General features: G+C 31.3%; 2 protein-coding genes across 2 annotated transcripts in view; both read left to right on the top strand.

The window, feature by feature from the left end:
- Positions 1-1,393: 1,393 nt before the first annotated feature.
- Positions 1,394-2,381, top strand: LOC129951090 (uncharacterized). The gene has a single exon (XM_056063103.1). It carries the CDS (start codon positions 1,474-1,476, stop codon positions 2,323-2,325), a length of 852 nt encoding a protein of 283 aa, XP_055919078.1. The 5' UTR covers positions 1,394-1,473; the 3' UTR covers positions 2,326-2,381.
- A 9,256-nt stretch (positions 2,382-11,637) lies between these two features.
- LOC129938524 (facilitated trehalose transporter Tret1) overlaps positions 11,638-20,770 on the top strand; it is a 77,668-nt gene continuing 68,535 nt past the window's right edge. Inside the window, exon 1 of the mRNA XM_056046145.1 lies at positions 11,638-11,839. Within this exon, the coding sequence (XP_055902120.1) occupies positions 11,802-11,839 (38 nt within the window). The 5' untranslated portion in view covers positions 11,638-11,801. The remainder of the gene's footprint in view (positions 11,840-20,770) is intronic.

Genomic DNA, 20,770 nt, shown 5'->3' with positions numbered 1-20,770 from the left:
AAGAGTTGCCCAGTATTGAGTTAATTATTCCGCTAGTCATCATTAAATGAATAAACTCCGTAAGGGAACGCTCAACATTCAGATATGTTAAGCAGCATTCACATGAGTGTGATCAATGAACGACGAATGAATTACAAAATTTGAGTTTATATACTTTTGAAGACATATTTCCGGACAAATTCTTAACAAAACGATAGCAATATAGTTTCTTTTTGATTTATGATGAATACTTTTACTTTTTAATATCATATATTAATAAATTTAAGAAAAACAAAATGTATTCGTCACGAAAAAATTGTAGTTGATACGAACTTTTAAACTTTATTCGCGTTTCACATTATCCTAAAAAATCTTTCTTGTTTTGGTTTCGGTGGTGAATGGTGTTCGGCTGTGGCTCCTTGAAAATAATATTTGTGACGAATTAAAAACTCTCATGTGAAAGAGATGTGAAAATCGAGGATATTCGTTCATTCGTTGGTCGTTGGTCGTGCTCATGTGAATAGTGCTTTAGTGTAGATTTGACTGCAGATGTGTTCACGTTGTTAAAAGCATCTTTGATGTCAAGGAAAGTGAACTCTCTATGATGATGGGAGTATTCAATATTGCATACTAAAATATGTAGAGCCGTTTCTACTAATTGAGACATAGACAGAATTCTTGTGTCAATACTTGCCATCTTTTGAAAGAATTATGATAGACTTATATGTAGGTCGTAGATTTTTAGGTTTAACTTGCTAGCATTTTCCTGTTTACTGTTCCATAAATTGCAAATTTTTTATTATTTTATTTCTTATAAGCAAATAGATACATGTCGATTCAAAAAATACAAATTAGAAGAACAAAATTACCAAAATGTTAAAATATATAAATTACTCATTCGACTTCATCACTGAAGTAAGAAATGAGTATTTTGTCAATTTACTTTCTATTATTTATTCAATGGTACTTTATTTATTCCATGTTCTTACGAAATGTCAAATATATGTCAGAAATAACCTTTATTCTTTTATCATTGTCAGATTAGGGGTTTAACTGAAGTTTAATGTTGGTTTAAGTGTATGAGTTGACTTTAATCACCAGGATGTACCATGGTTCATTTTCATTTAACCCCCTGAAATCAGAATGCTAATATTATAATAATTAACATTTGGTTTAGGAATTTCGGTTATTCTCTCTATTTTTAAAGATTCAATATATCCATCAATGAATTCACTTCATAACGAGAGTCGGTGAATAAAAATAATTTATTAACTACGAATAAAATAGCACAGCGTGTTTGCTGTTTCCCTTGAAATAGGGGCCTAAATTGTGATATGCACACTGCCTTACCGACTCAAGTAAAAGTAAAATTCACATATCTAGAGCCTTTGTTACAAAATGTCACCCACCTGTCACATTTTTGTTTATAATATAACGAAATCTTAAGAAAAATTAACCAGTAAAAACTTATTTTCTTCTTAATACAAAATAAAAATGGATTGGGTCATCGGAAAAGAATGGAAAGATATAAATAAAGGCCTATCCAAGAAAGTTCTCGCTTTAAAGTTTGAAAAAATACTAAAACCCACGATATTATCGGTATGTCGGGTAGAAATAGTTAAGATCTCAAACCTCCAGGACCGTCCAAGTTTCTATTTACGACGAGAAAATGAATTCGAACTTGATATGGGATCAGCAGTTACACCCCTTGATTGCTATATTGAAATTTTGGTGCAAAATATGTTACTTGGAGAGACAAGCCATTGTCAAATCAAAACAAAAAAAGGCGAACCAATTCACTTTGACATTACACTCAGTGCTATTTCAACCACAAAGTATCTATTCCAGCTTGATGTAAAGGAAATCTATGATTTGGCACAAAAATATCGTTCCAATGGAGTAGAAATGTTCAAGACTTATCCTAAATTTGCTCATGAATACTTTACAAGAGCTGCAAAAATCTTAACATCATTCAAGCCATTTGATGTGCTAACAAAAGAGGCAAATGGTATTGATGGAGCTGAAATGAAAGCTCTTCTACAAATCTTACAGACGAATATAGCTGCATGCTTGTTGCAAGATCAACGTTATGAAGACGTCTTATTTTTGACTGAATTTACTAATTCCATGTCCGCAGATGAGGTTAAGAATGTGGAAAAGGCACTTTACCGGCGAGCTGTTGCATTTTATAATTTAAAAGCTTACCACCTAGTTATTCAAACATTAGAGAAAGTCGATAATGTTCGAGATAAAAAGGAATTTTTTTCATTGTACAATCGTACAAAACAAAATTGGAAACGAGACGAGGATCAATACAAAACCATAGTTCAGCGAATGTTTAACTAGACTTTAAGTAATGTTTTATTATAATTAAATGTAAATAAATATTTGTTCAAATCAAATGATTTTATATATCTACTAGCCGTGAATGGTGAAGGTACTTAACCCTATCGGTACGCGAGTGGTACAGAACAAAGAATTTGTATACCTAAACGCACCACTTGCTTTTTAAATGGCTTGAATAGCAATAATACACTTTTAATTGAGGTAAATGTTCTTGCGCCATCCCAAATGTGGTCATCAAAGAATGAGATTCCTCATTTACAATGATGGAATTTTAAAAACATCCTTGATATAAATTAAAAATGACAAAGCGTCTGATCCTGATGGATCAGATTTCAGGTGTTTTTAAGAAAGGTGACCGGGATCAGCCAGAAAACTTAAGGAATATTACAGTGTTTCAATTCTTTGATAAAATTGTTCTTACAATTACGAATTGGGTTGAACAAAACAATATGATTAGTTGATATCAAGCAGGTTTCCATTAAAACCTTTTAACTATTGATCAGATACCTATGTCTATGTTTAGTACTACGTCCAAGCGATTTATTGATACAAAGAAATGTGTATATACTTGTTTTGTTGACCTGAAAGCTGCATTTTACACAGTCATTAGGCAATCATTAATATACAAGCTTTCAGTAATAGGTTCTGCAGCCAAATTCATAAAATTATATAAGAAAATGCTTGAGAACCATATTGCATTTGTCGAAGATGGCTCAAACAAATCTTAAAATGTCAAACGGGCGTTCCTCAAGGCTGGGTTTTAAGACCTTTATTATATTCCTTATTTATTAATGATGTTAAAAATCACTTCCCAGGTGTTATTATGATAAGTGATGTTGATATTAAGGTTCTCCTTTATGCAGACGATCTCGTTGTTTTGTCACATAACCCGTTTTCTCAACAGCTTCAAATCGATAAGCTACAAAAGTGCTGTGATGCAGAACAAAGAGAGATCTCAAAATAAATACCTCAAAGTCTAAAATTATAATTTTATGCTCATGCAACAGATCTTATCGAAGTTTCTTTCACGAATTTTAAGGCTACCTAAGAACATCAGTACCCGTGGCATGATAGTAAGTGCGCTGGACCGTTATGTTAGAGGTCCTGGGTTTTATCCCTGCCTATGGCATCTAAAGTTTTTTTTTCACGAGTACTGACTCTTGCGAGGATTTGACAAATTCTCAAAGAGTAATTCTTGTCATGAAAAGTGCTTTTTCAAATTAGCCGTTCGGGTTTAAACTGTGGGTAACCTCCATCCCCGACAAAAGTACTCGCACAAAGGAATAGTTGAAAATTATAAGTCACTAGGCCCTAGTTCTCAACGGACTGTTGAGAACATCACTAACTACGCCATCTATACGGAGTTTCACTTACTTAACATTTTTCTAAGAAACTTAAAGGCAAATGCGGATCAAGGTAATGAGTCGATCAGACCTTAACCTTCAAAAACTAATTTTTAAGATACGTTTTGATAGTGGTTACAGCCCAGTTTAAAACTAGTACGATCTAGCTGTTTCGAATGAGTTTCCCATCACATTACCAACCGATGATATTAAAGAATCAAAAATATCTACGTATGTATGTATGTTTGCATGTATATATGACAGCATAACTCGGATAGAACAGAGGTTATATCAGAAATATATGAAAAGAGTGTTCTTACCCTAGGTGAACATCATATTTTAGAGATGAGTTTTCAGTTTCAGAAATGAGTTCGATTTTCAGTCAAAACTGAAATTCTAGAATTGAATTCTAGACAGTATGAACAGATTTTCTTCATATTTGTCCGCTTTGCAACCTTGATCAGAATGAACAAAAAAACATACACTTTGTAGCTTTGTGTCAATCTTACAGGAAATCCCAAGACTCCATTTTAACGTAAGTATTCTTTCGTTAGAAGAATTCATCAATATTTTGAATGGTGACCGTAGTTGGAAACCTCTTATTGTTTAATGTTTCTCACGCAAATGAAAATCACAGGTTGTTTATTATAAACTTTTTTGATAAATATAATATATTGTATTTTTATTTCAAGTTTCCTTGGTAAATATATAAAAGTAATAGAAGTTGGGGTGCTACCCACACTGAAAACTTCCCATCCCGTCTGTTTGCTTAAAACTTTAATAAAATATTCAGAACAATATTTTGTGTAAGATAAATAATTTGAAGTCAATTTCTTTCTTTGTTTTCCTAATATGTTAGTTGAAAACTATTTCTCATCGTTGTTTTTTGTAGGTTTTCTTGTTTTATTAAAAAAATATGTCAGCTGAGTTTTTCTAAAAAAAATTACTAATTACTAACAATGTCTTGCATATGATATGATTTTGCATGTTGATTTTAAATCTGTTTTTATTAACGAGATTCTTAGTCGAAAACTAATTTTTACCATTTTTAGTAAGTGAATTATTATTTAAAGTTTTTATTTTTAGTATAAATGTTTACAGATTGAATTTTTTTTACAAAATTTTACACAGAATGAAATCCTTCTGTAAATACCTTCATTTATTTTACGTACTGACTTGATACAATTTTTAGTGAATGTCGAAAACTATATTTTCTATAAGATTAAATTAGCTTGAAGCCAATATATTAAATTTATTATAAGATATTAAAGCCGAAACACAATTTTTGATAATGTCTTAGTTTTTTTTATTCTTTATTCTATTCAAGCCCCTAACGTTATTGGTTCGTGAGATATTTTGGGTTAGCCTTTTTCCCTTTTTAACTTCCCACAGGAAGTAACTGTAATGAGTCCGATTAGTCAAATTGAAAATGTTGACATTTCTCGACGTTTCAAGGTCCCTATAGTCGAAATGAAAGATTTTTAGAAAGATGTATGTGCGTGCGTGTGTACGTACTTTCGCGACGTTTTTTTCGTCGTCCATACCAGAAGAGATATATCAAATAAATTGAGTTATACATATAATAAGGCATAAAGATGCAGAAAGGGCTCTCAAGAAAACTGCGTGGAAGGTGTTTTTACCATAGCAGTTAAAAAAAAGGTGAACATTTTGGCTATCCCTATTTATCTCACCAACCAATGATGCTAGAGGCATGAATTAAATTTTAAATAATTTATTATAACGTAATATAAGTATATTTTTTGAAAAAAATCCATCTAAAGTTTTTTTATAAATGAAAAAAAAAAACTAAAAACAAAAATTTGCAACCTCGAAAATTTTACGAATAAAAACGATTTCAAATTTTACGAATAAAAACGATTTCATCTCCAAAACAATTTTGTGCAACGAAAAACGAATTTCTACTCAAATATCTTTTCAAAAATTTGAGATTATGTCTTTGAACTAATTTTATCTTATAAGAAATACTAGCTTTTTACCCGCGGCTTCGCCCGCAGTGGAGAAATTAAATAAGTATGAGAGATAAAGTGTAAGGGTATAATAATAGAAATGAATCAATATAATAACTAAATTTTATTGCTTGGCTGAGATCAACAATTTTTAAAAATTACTACAGACAATGAAGTTTCAACACCTTAATATATGCTTATTGAAATGCAACAACAAATATTAAAATATATTTCCCCGTAACAAAAATAAATAATTCTGAATTCTAACAATTTAAACAAATAAAATACAATGTATTAATTTAAGATATTTTTATAGAAAATGTTGTAAGTTTTCCCGTCGGGTGCAAATATGTGTAAATTCCGGGCATTAGATACACGTGAACAGGCTACATAAAGTTGACCATGAGAGAAGCATGGGTTTTCTAAATGCACTCCTGCTACCTGTAATGTTTGTCCTTGTGCCTTGTTTATAGTAACAGCAAAGCTAAGCTTGACGGGAAACTGAACCCTTTTAAATTGGAATATGGAAGGTCAGTGGGAATAATTGGTATCGGAGGTATTATAACACTATTTCCCTTACCGACACCTGTTTAAATAGTAGTACCAAGTTCTGTCCCAATTTTGTTATCCGAAGCTTTGTTCCATTACATAGCCGAGGAGCATCTAGATTTCGCATAAGCATTACTGGTACATTTAGTTTCAATTGAAGTTTATGTGACAGTACACCCGATAGTTCAAGTGAATTTAAAAACTCCACAGGATATGAAGTACTTAGTTCCGTATCCATAATTGTATCCATTGACAAATATTCCTTCATTTCTCCTTGAACCTCGTTTAAAATGTCAGTGTTGATCCTATTTACAATTTCATTTTTTGGTGCTAATACTGCTCTTGCACACAACCACTGATCACTACACAAATTTTGTTGCAATTCCGGAAAAACATTAGCAATGAGATCCACATCACTTTCTACTAAATTACAAAATTCTCTTGACAGTGATATGTAACCTTCAGCGTCAACGTATAAACAACCATCCCCAATTTTCAATAACATTTCTAAGTAAAGTCCTGAATCCACGTCATTATGAAGATGCACTCTCATATTCGTTTTCAGGCGGAGTTTTTCAACTGTCGGCCATAAGCTTGATGATTTAATGCACGCTTGAATTTCATCTGCTGGTGTCCCCCTTTGAATCACTGGGAGGGTTTGATGGAAATCACCGGCCAATAAAACTACCATGCCTCCCATTATATCTGCACTATCTGGCAAGTCCTGGAGGGTCCGGTTTAAAGCTTCTATAGCCTTCTTGTGAGACATTGTACTTTCATCCCACACTAAAAGCTTGCATTCTCGCAGCATCCTACCTCGTGAACTATTTTGTGCCAAATTCAATGGTAATTTTAAAACGGAATGTGCAGTACGACCGCCCTTTAATAGCGTCGCGGCAATACCTGACGAAGCTACAGCAACTGCTATTTTTTGGTCTTTTCTGACGGAAATCTATACTAATATTATAAATACGAATGTAAGTTTGTTTGTTAGAGTAAGAATTAACATCAGCGAGTAAGATCTAAAATAATAAAGTAATAGCTAACCACAAAAATTACGGATAACCTCAAAAATGTGAATAGTATTATACTGCATGTAACGACAGAGAAAAATAACAAAAATATAGAAAAATTAGAAACAGTTGAAACTATATTCAATTGAATATTTGAATTAGATATTGTCGTCACCGTCGGTAATACAGTGAGTTGGTATTACAGTATTCAGGGTTGAAACTTCATTACTATGATGCTAGATGATGCTAGATGGCGTTGAAGTAGCTAAATTTGACGATATTTTGACAAACAATTTTCTTATTTTTCGTAAATTTTTTATTTTTTTTTTTAATAAAAAGTATCCTATGTTACTTCTAATACCTTCAAGAGTGTGTGTACAAAGTTTCATGATGATCGGTTAAGAAGTTTTTGCGTGAAAGCGTAACAAACAGACTTACATTCGCATTTATAATATAAGTATAGAGTATAGAAGTATAGATATAGATATAGATATAGATATAGAAGTATAGATTGTTTTCAACATTCGGAAACATTTTGAGAAGTATCGAATTGACACTTTTTTTACAAAAAATAAAAACTTAAACAAAAACATTAATAAAAGTAGGTAAATATTGCTTTTCGACTAAAATATCTTTTCAAAACTTTGAGATATTGGCTTGAAACTACTTTTATCTTTTAAGAAATATTGTTGACAACATTCAGTAAAATTTAAAAAAAAATCTAACTTACAGTTTTCTTACAAACAATAAAAACAAAAACAAAATTAAAAATATTTACTTCAAACTTTTTTTATTTCTCAGAAAATATTGTTTTCAATAGGAGTTTTTTACTTGCGACATATAGGAACTATATGACAAGTTTTGCATTAGAGCAAAATTTCGAACTCGAGATTTTAATCAAACATAATATTACGATGGTAGAGAAATCGAAAAAAGTGGGTCCCGCGATTCCGTCCGGTCGGTTTTGTCTGTCTGTCCACTCTCCTACAGCCTTAACCATTAAGTTTAAACTTGGAAGTTAAGGTTTTGCGCAGATTCGCTTTAGGCGTTTTTTCCATTTTTTTTAAGATCATCACTAACAGTGCCCCCCATACAACTTTTTTGGTCAAAAAACGAAAATTCGAATTTTCTCAAAAACAAACCGATAGATTTTTTTAATTTTCTCTAAAATTTTATTTTTTAACTTGGCTTATTTTAATAAGAAAAACATATTTTTGTATTGCTAAGGAATGGTACCGCTCATAGAACCGTTATTTGTTTTTTTAATTTTCTCAGCAACTTATGAACTGATTTCAATAATTTTTTTTTTCTGAATAAGCTAAGAGCTTATTGCTTTAACAATGTTAAATTATCAAAAATGCAATTTTGTATGGTGTGGATTTTTAAAAAAATATTGAATTTTATTTTTTGAAAATTCGATAACTCAAAAACTGGTCAACTTTTACGAAATTCAAATGTTTAGCGTATATTTACAATCTCTATACAACTGCATACCAAAAATATTTTTAAAACGAAATTGAAAAATTTTATATTTAATTAAAAAAAAAAACGCTCTAAAGATTCTCAAAAAAAAATTAAAAAATCAAGAACTTTTTGATTTATAAAATGGCATTTAAATTTTTGAAGACAAAGTTATTTTGACAAAATTTAATTTAAATTCCTATCTTTTATAGAAATTAATGCATTTGGTACATATTAATCCATTATTATAACTAAAACTACTGTAAATACCATCTAACTAATACTACTGTAAATACCGTGTAGCGCCACTGCATTGGATTACCGAATATGATATGTTCAATCAACAATCTATTTTAAAGTGTCTATCAAGAATTAATATCTTGGTATTTTTGTATATATGATTTTAAAATATCTATATATATAAAAGAAAGTCGTGTTAGTTACACCACTTATAACTCAAGAACGGCAGAACAGATTTGGCTGAAAATTGGTAGGGAGGTAGCTTAGAGCCAGGAGACGGACATAGAATACTTTTTATCCTACTTATCATCTGCGTTATTTGTTTTTTGCGCCTGATAATGAAACAAAAAATGTCGTGTATCACAAGGTATTTAAGTAAAGAGCAACCTATGTACTAAAATACAGAAATAATATCTTATTTATTGCCATTAAGGCGGAACAAAGTTCGTCGGGTCAGCTAGTTATTCTTTAAGAATAAGTTTGTTTAACACATATTTTACTTACCTTCGCCTATATAAAAAAATAAATACTTAGTACAAGTTAAAGAAACGTACAACCTCTACAACTACTGCTTACGTGTCACTTTATAACTAAAATTCAAAACGCACAAGAGCCTGACTGTAAACAACACATAAATATAGCAATTTCTTGTACTTTATAAATGAAAATAAACTATACGTAATAACTATATGTTTGCGGTGAAAACTTGTAGGAAAGAAGGAATGTGATTGGATCATAGAAAGTACCATCTACCTACCAATAACATTCCTTCATTATCATCATAAACATGTCCTTATCTATCTATCTGCATAAAGCTTAGCACGCCAATGAACTATTCTTTATTCGTTTTAGACACCTACCTAACTACACAACCTGGTTCTTCTAATATGAAATTAAAATAAGGCTATCCAAAGGAAAACGCTTTGAACGAAATAGTTGAATACATAAACAATTGTTTTCGTTAAGTACGCTTACAAGTATATTTCACTTGCGGGATGAAAATTATAGGATGAGTTGTGTCTTGGGATAAATTGCGAGTTTTTTTAGACAAATCGAAAGGAATTTATATCTTTGAAGACAAACTTATTTTACAGGTATATTTTACAATCTTATATAATTACCTTTTTAAACAGACTTTTTGCATACAGGAGCAACTTCGTGCTACCCAGTCGTGCATTTTATTTTTTTTTTAAATCCAACTGTCCATTTTTTCATACAAAAATAAAATCTACAAGAAATAGTACGCAGATTTGGTAAAAATTGATGTTCGGTTCTCGATATCTCGTGAACAGATATTGACTTCAAATTAGAATCCAATTTGTATTTATTTATTTAAGAAACAAAATAAAATGCTGCTAAAGTTGGTAAAAATCGTTTACAAAAATAGATTTTGAAATCAAACTATTTCATCAAATACAAAATGTTGTTGGCAATTTTTAAATCTTTTAGAATAATTCAACTTACAATTTTTTTTTAACAAAACACGAAAGCCTACAGACCATTTAAGCAAGGCAAATCGACAGACGGGATTGGAAGTAATCAGTGTGGACAGAATGCGTGGCCGACTGATAATATGCTAGCAGAAGAAATCCATCAAGTGGACACGATTATGAGAGTATTCTCAGCAAGAAAACTCTCAATATTCTAGCAGAGAGCTCGCAATAGCAAAACTTCTTAAATTTGGCTCTCAAATGGACAGTCTCCCGAGAGTTGCTCTCGAGATTTAACTAGCAGAAATACTCTCAAATGGACACGCACCTTAACAAAATCTATTTGAAGTCGATATCTCTACTGGTTCTTGAAATATGGACGACGAAAAAAGCTTCCCGAACGTACGTACCCACGCCCACACAGACATCTTTATACAAAACTTGTATTTAGCTCCTAGGGAGCTTGAAACGTCGAGAAATGTCAAAATTAAAATAAAGACAAACTTGAATTGAATTCTACATTGAAAAAAAAAAATCGCAACAGTGATAAAGTTATCGTCTAGAATCTCTACGTTAGTTCCAAAAAAGGTCGTTTGAAACTCTTTTTTTTAGGTTGACCAGTGCGAGAAATTAATACCTACAAGGACAAATGAAAAATTGATTATTTTTATATAAATTATAGCGATAGCGTTCAAAGTGAAATATTTAATAATATAAAATTGTGCGCTTTTTATTTGTCAACTTCAAAGCAATAGCTAAAAAAAACTATTATAAATGTTTTCATTATAAATGGTTTATCCAAAATTAACATTAAAAATGGAAATACAAATTATTTTGAAAAATAAAAAAAAACATTAACAATGACGTTATCATTCTATGAAGATATAATAATACATACCGAAGGCATAGATATGAAAAAAGGTTAAGTATTCACATTCAAGGTTGTTAATAATTTTTAAATAATTGGAAAATTATTTAAGTGTTAATGTTATTTTAAAAATCACTATATTTATTCAAATCAGATTTCTAGTACCTAAACCTACATACATTTTATTATATCATCTGATCCACAAAAAACGTTAATGAAGGTACGTATGTTTAAATGCGTACAGAAACTCGTCACGTTGAGTATACAATTGTATAAAAGTTCCTACTCAATACTGAATTTGCACTGTGAATTAGAAAAGCCTTGCTAATTAATTTTGGGATTTTTTTTCCTAACTCTGCAATGACGAAGTTTGTTTTATTGTTTCCCCCAATGCTTCAGAAAAAAAATTCCCCGGATTTTCATGAAGTTGGTCTAGTGTGAAATCTGCAGTGTATTTGAATGGAGTGTTGAAAGCAGTTTTGTTAACTTTTAATTCAAAGTCTAATATTAAATGAATTGATTAATGTATCTATGTATCTATTTATTAAATTTATGCAGCACATACATACATATAAATTAATAGTTGCAAATATCTGTTAATAATTATGACAACAAGCCAGCGTCAACATTTTGGTTTGCAAATGTAAGCAATTAAATTAATTAAAATTAAATAAGTATTAAATTCAAATAATAACTAAGCGCTGTTCGAATAAGATAAACGTATATGAAATATTAATAATATATAAAACAAAAAAAAATATAAAAATCAAGATAGCTCTGATAAAAGTGTTAAAGATAAGTTTTTCTATCTCAATTTAGTGACAATTTAAGAAAAAGTTATTACGAAATGCAATTTTTTTGAAGAAGAGGTTGCGTTATTCTAAGCGCTTGCAGTTATTTATGCACAAGATATTATTTCTATACACGTTACGTTTTAAAATTATCTTTCCGGGACTTATCAATAAAAACAAGAAATCATTTTAATTATTTATTCAAATTAACTACATTAACTACATTACATGCACCATTAAAAGCACCAAGTTTTAAAAATCGAATATGCATAAAAAACGTTACTTACTCTTAAACAAATAGAAAATGATAATCGCTATTGTTTCTTATAATAATTTGAATGTCTATAAAAAATGTTGCAAATACTTTAAAATTGTTAAACGATCCACCAGAGAATCCTCTTTTTTTATTAAAGAAACGCCTGGGGATAAGATATTTGTTCTTTATAAGTATAGAAAGGAAACAAAATATTTTGGCTTATTTGGGAGAGTTAAAAAGTCCATAAATGCATTATGAATTTATAAACCACTCATGTGGGCTTATATTCTTTTTAACGAAAATGTGTGAAAAGTCCAAACCTTAGATAAATAAACAGATTATTTTTAGCTTCCCATAGGAAGTTATTGTAATGGGTCCGATTTGTCAAATTGAAAATTTTGACATTTCTTGACGTTTCAAGGTCCCTAGAGACAAAATAAAAGATTTTTAGAAAGACGTCTGTGCGTGCGTGTATACGTACGTTTGTACGTCCGAACGTCCGTACGTTCGCGACGTTTTTTTCGTCCTCCATAGCTCAAGAACCAGAAGTGATATCGACCTCAAATAAATTTTGTTATACAGATAATAAGGCAGAAAGATGCAGAAAGGGCTCTCAAGAAAATTGCGTGGGTGGTTTTTTTACCATAGCAGTTTGAAAAAAAGGTGAACATTTTGGTTAACCCTAAATATCTTACGAACCAAAAACGCTAGAGACTTCAATTAAATTTTATATAATATATTGTAACGTGATATCAAAGAAGTATATTTTTTGAAAAAAATTTATTTAATGTTTTTTTTTTTTATAAATCAAAAAAAAACTGAAAACAAAAATTTGTCACCTCCAAAATTTTACGACTAAAATATGGGGCCAGATTCTCTAATAAACGAAACGAAAGCGATCGTTCGTTTTTCAAAAACAAAAGAAATTATGCGAAAACGATATTTGGGATTCTGTATCGCTTTTCGATTTTGTTTTTTTATTTGTTTCTGCATCAAATTCAACAACATGTGATTGCATATTTCTAGGATGTCGACAGCTATCAAATATCTCGAAAGATGGGATGTAAAATTTTATCAATATGTAAAACTTGAGCAAATCGATATAAATAAGTAAGACATTAAGTGATTTAAAGTACAAAATGAAGAAAAACTAAGAAAAAAAGCCCGCAGGTTATCTTTGAAGTATTTAAACTTTAATTTCGGTGACTGTTACTTTGTTTACTTGGCATGTAATGTAAGTGTTTCTATAAAATTAAAATAATTTGTATTTATTTTCTGTTTTGGACTTTAAGCAAGCAACAGGAACTTAAAGATGCTACACAAAACAACGAGTTTAAGTCTTAGTTCGTTTTTGTGATCCAATATCATTGTGAACTTTAATAAAATATTACATATTATTTTGCTTATAATATAATAAAGTAATTTTTTTTATTGTTTTCTGATAAATGTACATATATACTTGTACCTTGTACATATGTGCAATGTAAATGAATCCGAAAAATCTTTAAGATTTCTTCTTACCCCTCGAAAGTTCAAAGACTCCTCATTTTACTCTTCTGTATCACTCAAAAAATATTTACCTACGGATCATATATGTATCTCTTTTCATAAAAAAACGTTATTTTTAGTAAAATGGTACAAGTTAATCCATTTAAGAAGAAAAACGTCAAAGAAAATGCTGTCGTCTATTTTTGTTCGCATATGCGAACGTTTTTTGAGTTATATGAAGCAATCTTTCGCACACGCGAAAACGTTCAATCGTGTGTGCGATACAGAATGTCACTCATGATTTCACCTCCAAAACAATTTTGTGCAACGAAAAATAATGCTGTTGACATCTGATAAAATTTTGAGAAAAATCGAATTGACAGTTTTTTTTATAAAAAATAAAAATCTAAAAAAAATATTACTTAAAGTTCGTAAAAATTGAATATCGATTCAAATATCTTTTCAAAAACTTGAAATTTGGGCTTCAATCTTATTTTATCTTATATGAAATATTGTTTTCAACATTCAGTTAAAGTTTGAAAAAAAAATCGATCTGACAGTTTTCTTACAAAAAAATAAAAACCTAAAAAAAATTAAAAAAAGTTGGTAAAAAATGATTTTCGACTCAAATATCTTTTAAAAACTTTGAGATATTAGCTTGTAATTAATTTTTTCTTATAAGGAATATTGTTTTAAACATTCGGACAAATTTTGAGAAAAATCGAATTGACAGTTTTTTTTACAAAAAATAAAAACCTAAAAAAAATGTATAAAAGTTGGTAAAAATTGATTTTCGACTCAAATATCCCTTCAAAAATTTTAAATATTGGCTTCAAACAAATTTTATCTTATAAGAAATATTGTTTTCAACATTTGGTAAATTTTTGAAAAAATTCGAATCGACAGTTTTTTTACAAAATATGAAACTCTAAAAAAAACAATACTAAAACTTGGTAAAAATTTACTTACGACTCAAATAGCTTTTCAAAAATAAAAAATATTGTCTTCAAACTTTTTTTATTTCACAGGAAATATTGTTTCCGATATTCAGTAATTTTTATATAAAAATCCAACAGTCCGTTTTTTCATAAAAAATAAAATCTACAAAAAATAGTACGCAAATTTGGTAAAAATTGATACGAGTACATAATAGACAAACTTTTAAGCAAGACAAATCGACAGACGGGATGGGAAGTTATCAGTGTGGGTCGCATTCCAGCATCTTTTTTAATTTTTAAAAAAGCTAATCAATAAAGAAATTAAAAAGAGGCAATATAAATAGACAGACATGATGGGAAGTTTTCAGCGTGGGTCGCACCACTGATAACTTCCCATCCCGTCGGGCGACTTGTCTTGCTTAAAACTTTAATAAAGAATTCAAAACAAAATTTTGTTTGAGATAAATACTTTGAAGTCAATATCTTTATTTGTTCTTCTGATACTTGTGTCAAGAACCATTTCTTATCAGTTTTTTTTGTTTTTGAAGGTTTTCGTGTTTTTTTTTTTAAAGTTGTTTGTTAACTTTTTTTAAATTAGCTAAAAATTACTGAAAATATTTTATAAATGATGAAATAGTCTGATTTTTTTTATTTTTTGTAGATTTGATGTCAATATCATAAGTTTTGAAAAGATATTGAAGACGAAAGTCAGTTTTTTATATGTTTTTATTTTTTGTAAGAAAACTGTCAATTTCATCTTTCTCAAAATTTTATCAGATGCATAAAGCGCTATTTCTTGTTATATAACTATTCAATTATTTTGGAGATACAATAATTTTTTGTTCGTAAAATGTTCGAGATGGAAATTATTTTTAACATCCCATAGGAAGTTATTGTAATCTGTCCGATTTGAAAAATTGAAAATTTTGGAATTTCTCGACGTTTCAAGGTCCTTAGGGGCTGGTTATAGCTATCAGTAAAATCCATCAGTAAAATTTTTGTTTTTAGTTTTTGATAATGTTACAGATTTATTTCTAGCAAAAGATTGATGCAATAAGATGAATCCTATATTCAAGTATTTTTTTTTCCAAAAAGAAACAATGCATTTAAAGTTTTATTTAATTTATAAAGCCAAAAAAAATCCATATCGTTTTTCTGTTGGTGTTCCAATTTTGTACAGTTCCGATCACATAATTAAAAATTTTACTGATGAAAGCAACAGTATACATTTTTAGGAAAAAAACAATTATCGGTTTTTTTATAAATCAAAATAAACTGAAAAAAAAATTGTCACCTTGAAAATTTTACGACTAAAATATGATTTCATCTCCAGAAAAAATTTGTGCAACAAAGAATAATGTTTTTGACAACTAATAAAATTTTGAAAAAAATATCTAATTGACAGTTTTTTTTATAAAAAATAAAAACCTTAAAAAACACTGCTCAAAGTTGGTATTCAACTCAAATATCTTTTCAAAAACTTGAGATTAAGGTTTCAAACTTATTTTGTCTTATAAGAAATATTGTTTTCGACATTAGGACAAATTTAAAGAAAAATCGAATCAAAAAAAATTAATAAAGGTGGGTAAAAATTGACTTTCAACTAAAATATCTTTTAAAAACTTTGAGATATTGGCTTTAAACTACTTTTATCTTCCAAAAAATATTGTTTTCAACATTCAACAATATTAAAAAAAGAAATTGAATCGACAGTTTTTTTTACAAAAAATTAAAAACCTAAAAAATTTTAACAAAAGTTGGTAAAAATTGTTTTTTGACTTAAATATCTGAAGACATTTGTCTGTCGGTGAGATTTGTTGCCTGACTCTTCGGTATAACAGCTAAGAATACGCCATCGTGCGGTCTAATAGATGATAGAACATTGCCATCTTTGCTTCTTATCATCATTTTATATCTCCCCATGATACTAAACAGTGATTTTTTAAAAGCTTGAGAACTTTTATAAAAAAAAAAACGCATAAAATTTGCAAAATCTCATCAATTCTTTATTTGAAACGTTAGATTGGTCCATGACATTTACTTTTTGAAGATAATTTCATTTAAATGTTGACCGCGGCTGCGTCTTAGGTGGTCCATTCGGAAAGTCCAATTTTGGGTAACTTTTTCGAGCATTTCGGCCGGAATAGCCCGAATTTCTTCGGAAATGTTGTCTTCCAAAGCTGGAATAGTTGCTGGCTTATTTAAGTAGACTTTAGACTTGATCTTGGTGGCCAATTTACCGGTCCATTCCTTGAGATGAATTGTTCTCCGAAGTTTTCCCTCAAAATGGCCATAGAATCGCGAGCTGTGTGGCATGTAGCTCCATCTTGTTGAAACCACATGTCAACCAAGTTCAGTTCTTATATTTTTGGCAACAAAAAGTTTGTTAGCATTGAACGATAGCGATCGCCATTCACCGTAACGTTGCGTCCAACAGCATCTTTGAAAAATTACGGTCCAATGATTCCACCAGCGTACAAACCACACAAAACAGTGCATTTTTCGGGATGCATGGGCAGTTCTTGAACGGCTTCTACGCAGCCATTCAACCAGAAATGAGCCTCATCGCTGAACAAAATTTGTCGATAAAAAAGCGGATTTTCTGCCAACTTTTCTAGGGCCCATTCACTGAAAATTCGACGTTGTGGCAGATCGTTCGGCTTCAGTTCTTGCACGAGCTGTATTTTATACGGTTTCACACCAAGATCTTTGCGTAAAATCTTCCATGTGGTCGAATAACACAAACCCAATTGCTGCGAACGGCGACGAATCGACATTTCACGGTCTTCAGCAACACTCTCAGAAACAGACGCAATATTCTCTTCTGTACGCACTGTACGCATTCGAGTGGTTGGTTTAATGTCCAATAAAGTAAACTGAGTGCGAAACTTGGTCACAATCGCATTAATTGTTTGCTCACTTGGTCGATTATGTAGACCATAAATCGGACGTAAAGCGCGAAACACATTTCGAACCGAACACTGATTTTGGTAATAAAATTCAATGATTTGCAAGCGTTGCTCGTTAGTAAGTCTATTCATGATGAAATGTCAAAGCATACTGAGCACCTTTCTCTTTGACACCATGTCTGAAATCCCGCGTGATCTGTCAAATACTAATGCATGAAAATCCTAACCTCAAAAAAATCACCCTTTATCTATTAGATCTACGCCGCCCATGAGCCGATTGTATTCTCCAACAATATAAGGGCGATCAATGTGTATGTGCCTCCTATGGGATTTATCGTAGCGTCTGACTTGGGTCTCAGGCAATTCACCAGCAAAAGATGATAAAAGAGTTACAACTTTGTTGTCCTTCCATATAACATTTGACACATCGATACCATCCACATATTCAACTGAAAATTCTCGTTCTTTTTTTATTACTTCCTTGTCAGTGGGCAATATACAATTTACAATCAGAAATTCGATTGCCTCGTACTGTCTCAAGACTCATTAAACCCTCTTTAGCAAAGTATTCCAGTAAAGGCATAGAAGTGAAATAGTTGTCGAAGTATAGTTTAAAATTTGTATGCCTTGGTATTCCTCGAGCCATTCTGACAACAATTTTATAAGCGAATCCAGAAACCCCGCTGAGAACAAATATCTTGTAGCCCCATTTGTGGGGTTTCTTTGGATTGTACCGCTTCAAATTACGCCTTGCTTTAGTGGAGCAAATTTGTTTGTTGTTCCATGGGAACTCCACTAAAAGTTGGGTTCAATTCGTCCACGATCGGTCTAATTTTAAAAATCCTGTCACTGTTCGGTGCATTACTTGTATATTGTCCAATTTTCTCAACCTTTTGTTTTGACATTGTTCCTTGTATCATAGGAGTACCAAAAGACGAATTCCAATGACTGGGTACCCTCGGAAGTTGTATCAGTGACATCATATAAATTGCTCCAATGAACTGCTGGATGTCGGTTTCAATAACTTGAAATGATTGGTTAGGATTTTTCTGAATGATGTAGAGATTTGTTTGTTCACCGATAAAACTGATCAATTGTTTGGGAAAAAATAGGAAGAGAACTGAATGGGTGCATCGAGCTCCAATAAATTTGGTGGTAGACTAGAATTTCCCGTGAATCGAATTTGTTGGTTTTTTTTCCATTTCAATTCTGACTTTCGTCGCGTTTGATTAGTCGAAACTGGTTGGCTTGTTTGCTGCTCCAAATCTTGAAATGAGGGTCCAGCAATAGGTTCACTGCGTTCAATATCGTCAATGATTGAATCTACGTCAATTCCGTTATTTTCTTCCAAACCAGGAAAGGATTCAATATCTTCCAGTTGTGGTTGATAATCAGGGTCAATAAGGTCATCGACATCGAATCCATCTTCACTATCATATTGGAATAATATGCCATATACTTCATCTTCCCGCAGTGAAGCATTTTCGAAAATGTTTGTGCTTGAAGCGGAGTGTATGCATATCATCAAAATTATAGCATCTTATATTGACAGAGCCTATGTATGTTATTCATCTTGCTTGCGTTATTTTCTTTTGTTTGCTTAGAATAGACCTGAAGCCAATATAATATTTGTGCACTTCTTTTTTTTTTCTTTTTGTTAACAATAAAGCTCAACAGAAATATTAATACAAAATAAACTGATGTAAGAAACTAAAAAAATAGCAATATAAGCAAATATTTTTTAAATTTCCTATTCATATGTTAAACTGCTTAAGAAAAATGCTTAGTTATTTATTTTAATATTTCTTTCACCGAAATTGAAAACAAAAAAATACTAAAAATAAACAAAAGCAATTAAACAAATGCTACGTAGAAGTTGTAAGCTAACTCAATGTAATGTCACACTCCCATCTTTTTGTATTTTTTTCAACATTGAAACTTTAACAAATTTTAAAATATTAATAAAGACGAAAATCTTTCCTGGAATGATATAATATAGTTAAACATTTCTTAAAACAGTACATTAGTTGACTGTTAATTCGAATACTTAAAGATCTTGACGTTTACAAATCCACAAGGCCAGATAGTATCCCTCCTATTATTCTGAAGGGGTGTTTTTCAACACCCCAGTGTGTTGCTGTGGCCAAACCACTGCTTAAGCTTTTCCATCTGTTTTTTTCTACAGGTCTCTTTCCGAGTGGATGGAAAACAGCTGTTGCCACCCTGTCCCTCTAATTATCGTCAAATTGCACTAACGTCCCTTCTTTCCAAGGTCATGGGAACTCTGATCAATTTTCCGCTTGAGAATTGTTTTGAGCGCCTGGCGCTAAGATTAGGCCAAATTAATTTAGTCGCTAAACAAGTGGTGGTGCTATTCCACCTGAAGTTTGTTTTCTCTATGGTATATTGCTTTAGCATGAGTTTACATGTAGCTAAGGGTATACCTATGCTAGCATTGCGAGCCAGCAGCGGTAAAGTTGTTCCGTTTTTTGCAAGTTCGTCAGCTATGCAATTTCCTGGAATGTCTCTATGGCCCGGCACCCAGAAAAAGTGAATGTTTAACTGTATAGCCATCTCCGTAAGAGATGATCGACAATGTAGGGCTGTTAGTGAGTTAGTGGAGACAGACTCTAGGGACTTTAACGTAGCTATGCGAGAAGATGATAGCCATGATAGGACTTCTTTTATAGCCAGGATCAGCTTGGAACACGCTACAATGATCGGGTAGTCGAAAGGAGAGACTTAAGCTTAGTCTGTCTGAGTATACGCCTCCACCAAGCCCATCTTCCGTTTTTGATCCGTCTGTATAAAAGTTTATAGGACCATCGTTCAAAATTGATGAATGAAGAAGACCTGGGAGGTAAAGTCACTTTGAAGATATAGTTATTAAACTGAGGATGGGGTATGGTGTAGTCAATATTACTGTTTATAGTTTTGAACGAGTTCAAAATAGTGGTGTGGCGAATTCCATTATTGATCCACAGAGAGGAGGCTTGAAGCCGTATGGCTGTATTAGCAGCCGTTTGCTTGCTGAAAATGTCGAGTGGTATTAGATGTAACAGAACATCAAGTGAGGCGGAGGGCGTGCACCTCCCATACACAGATAGGCTGTTCGTTGGACTTTGCTGAGTTTATCGTGATTTGTCGCTATATTTAGCGCCTTAACCATACCGCTACTCCATAAGTAAGGAT

This window comes from Eupeodes corollae, chromosome 1 (assembly GCF_945859685.1).
Source record: "Eupeodes corollae chromosome 1, idEupCoro1.1, whole genome shotgun sequence".
Classification (NCBI taxonomy): Eukaryota; Metazoa; Arthropoda; class Insecta; order Diptera; family Syrphidae; genus Eupeodes; species Eupeodes corollae.
Note: the sequence above shows the minus strand (reverse complement) of the source record. Positions and strands in the feature narration are given on the sequence as shown.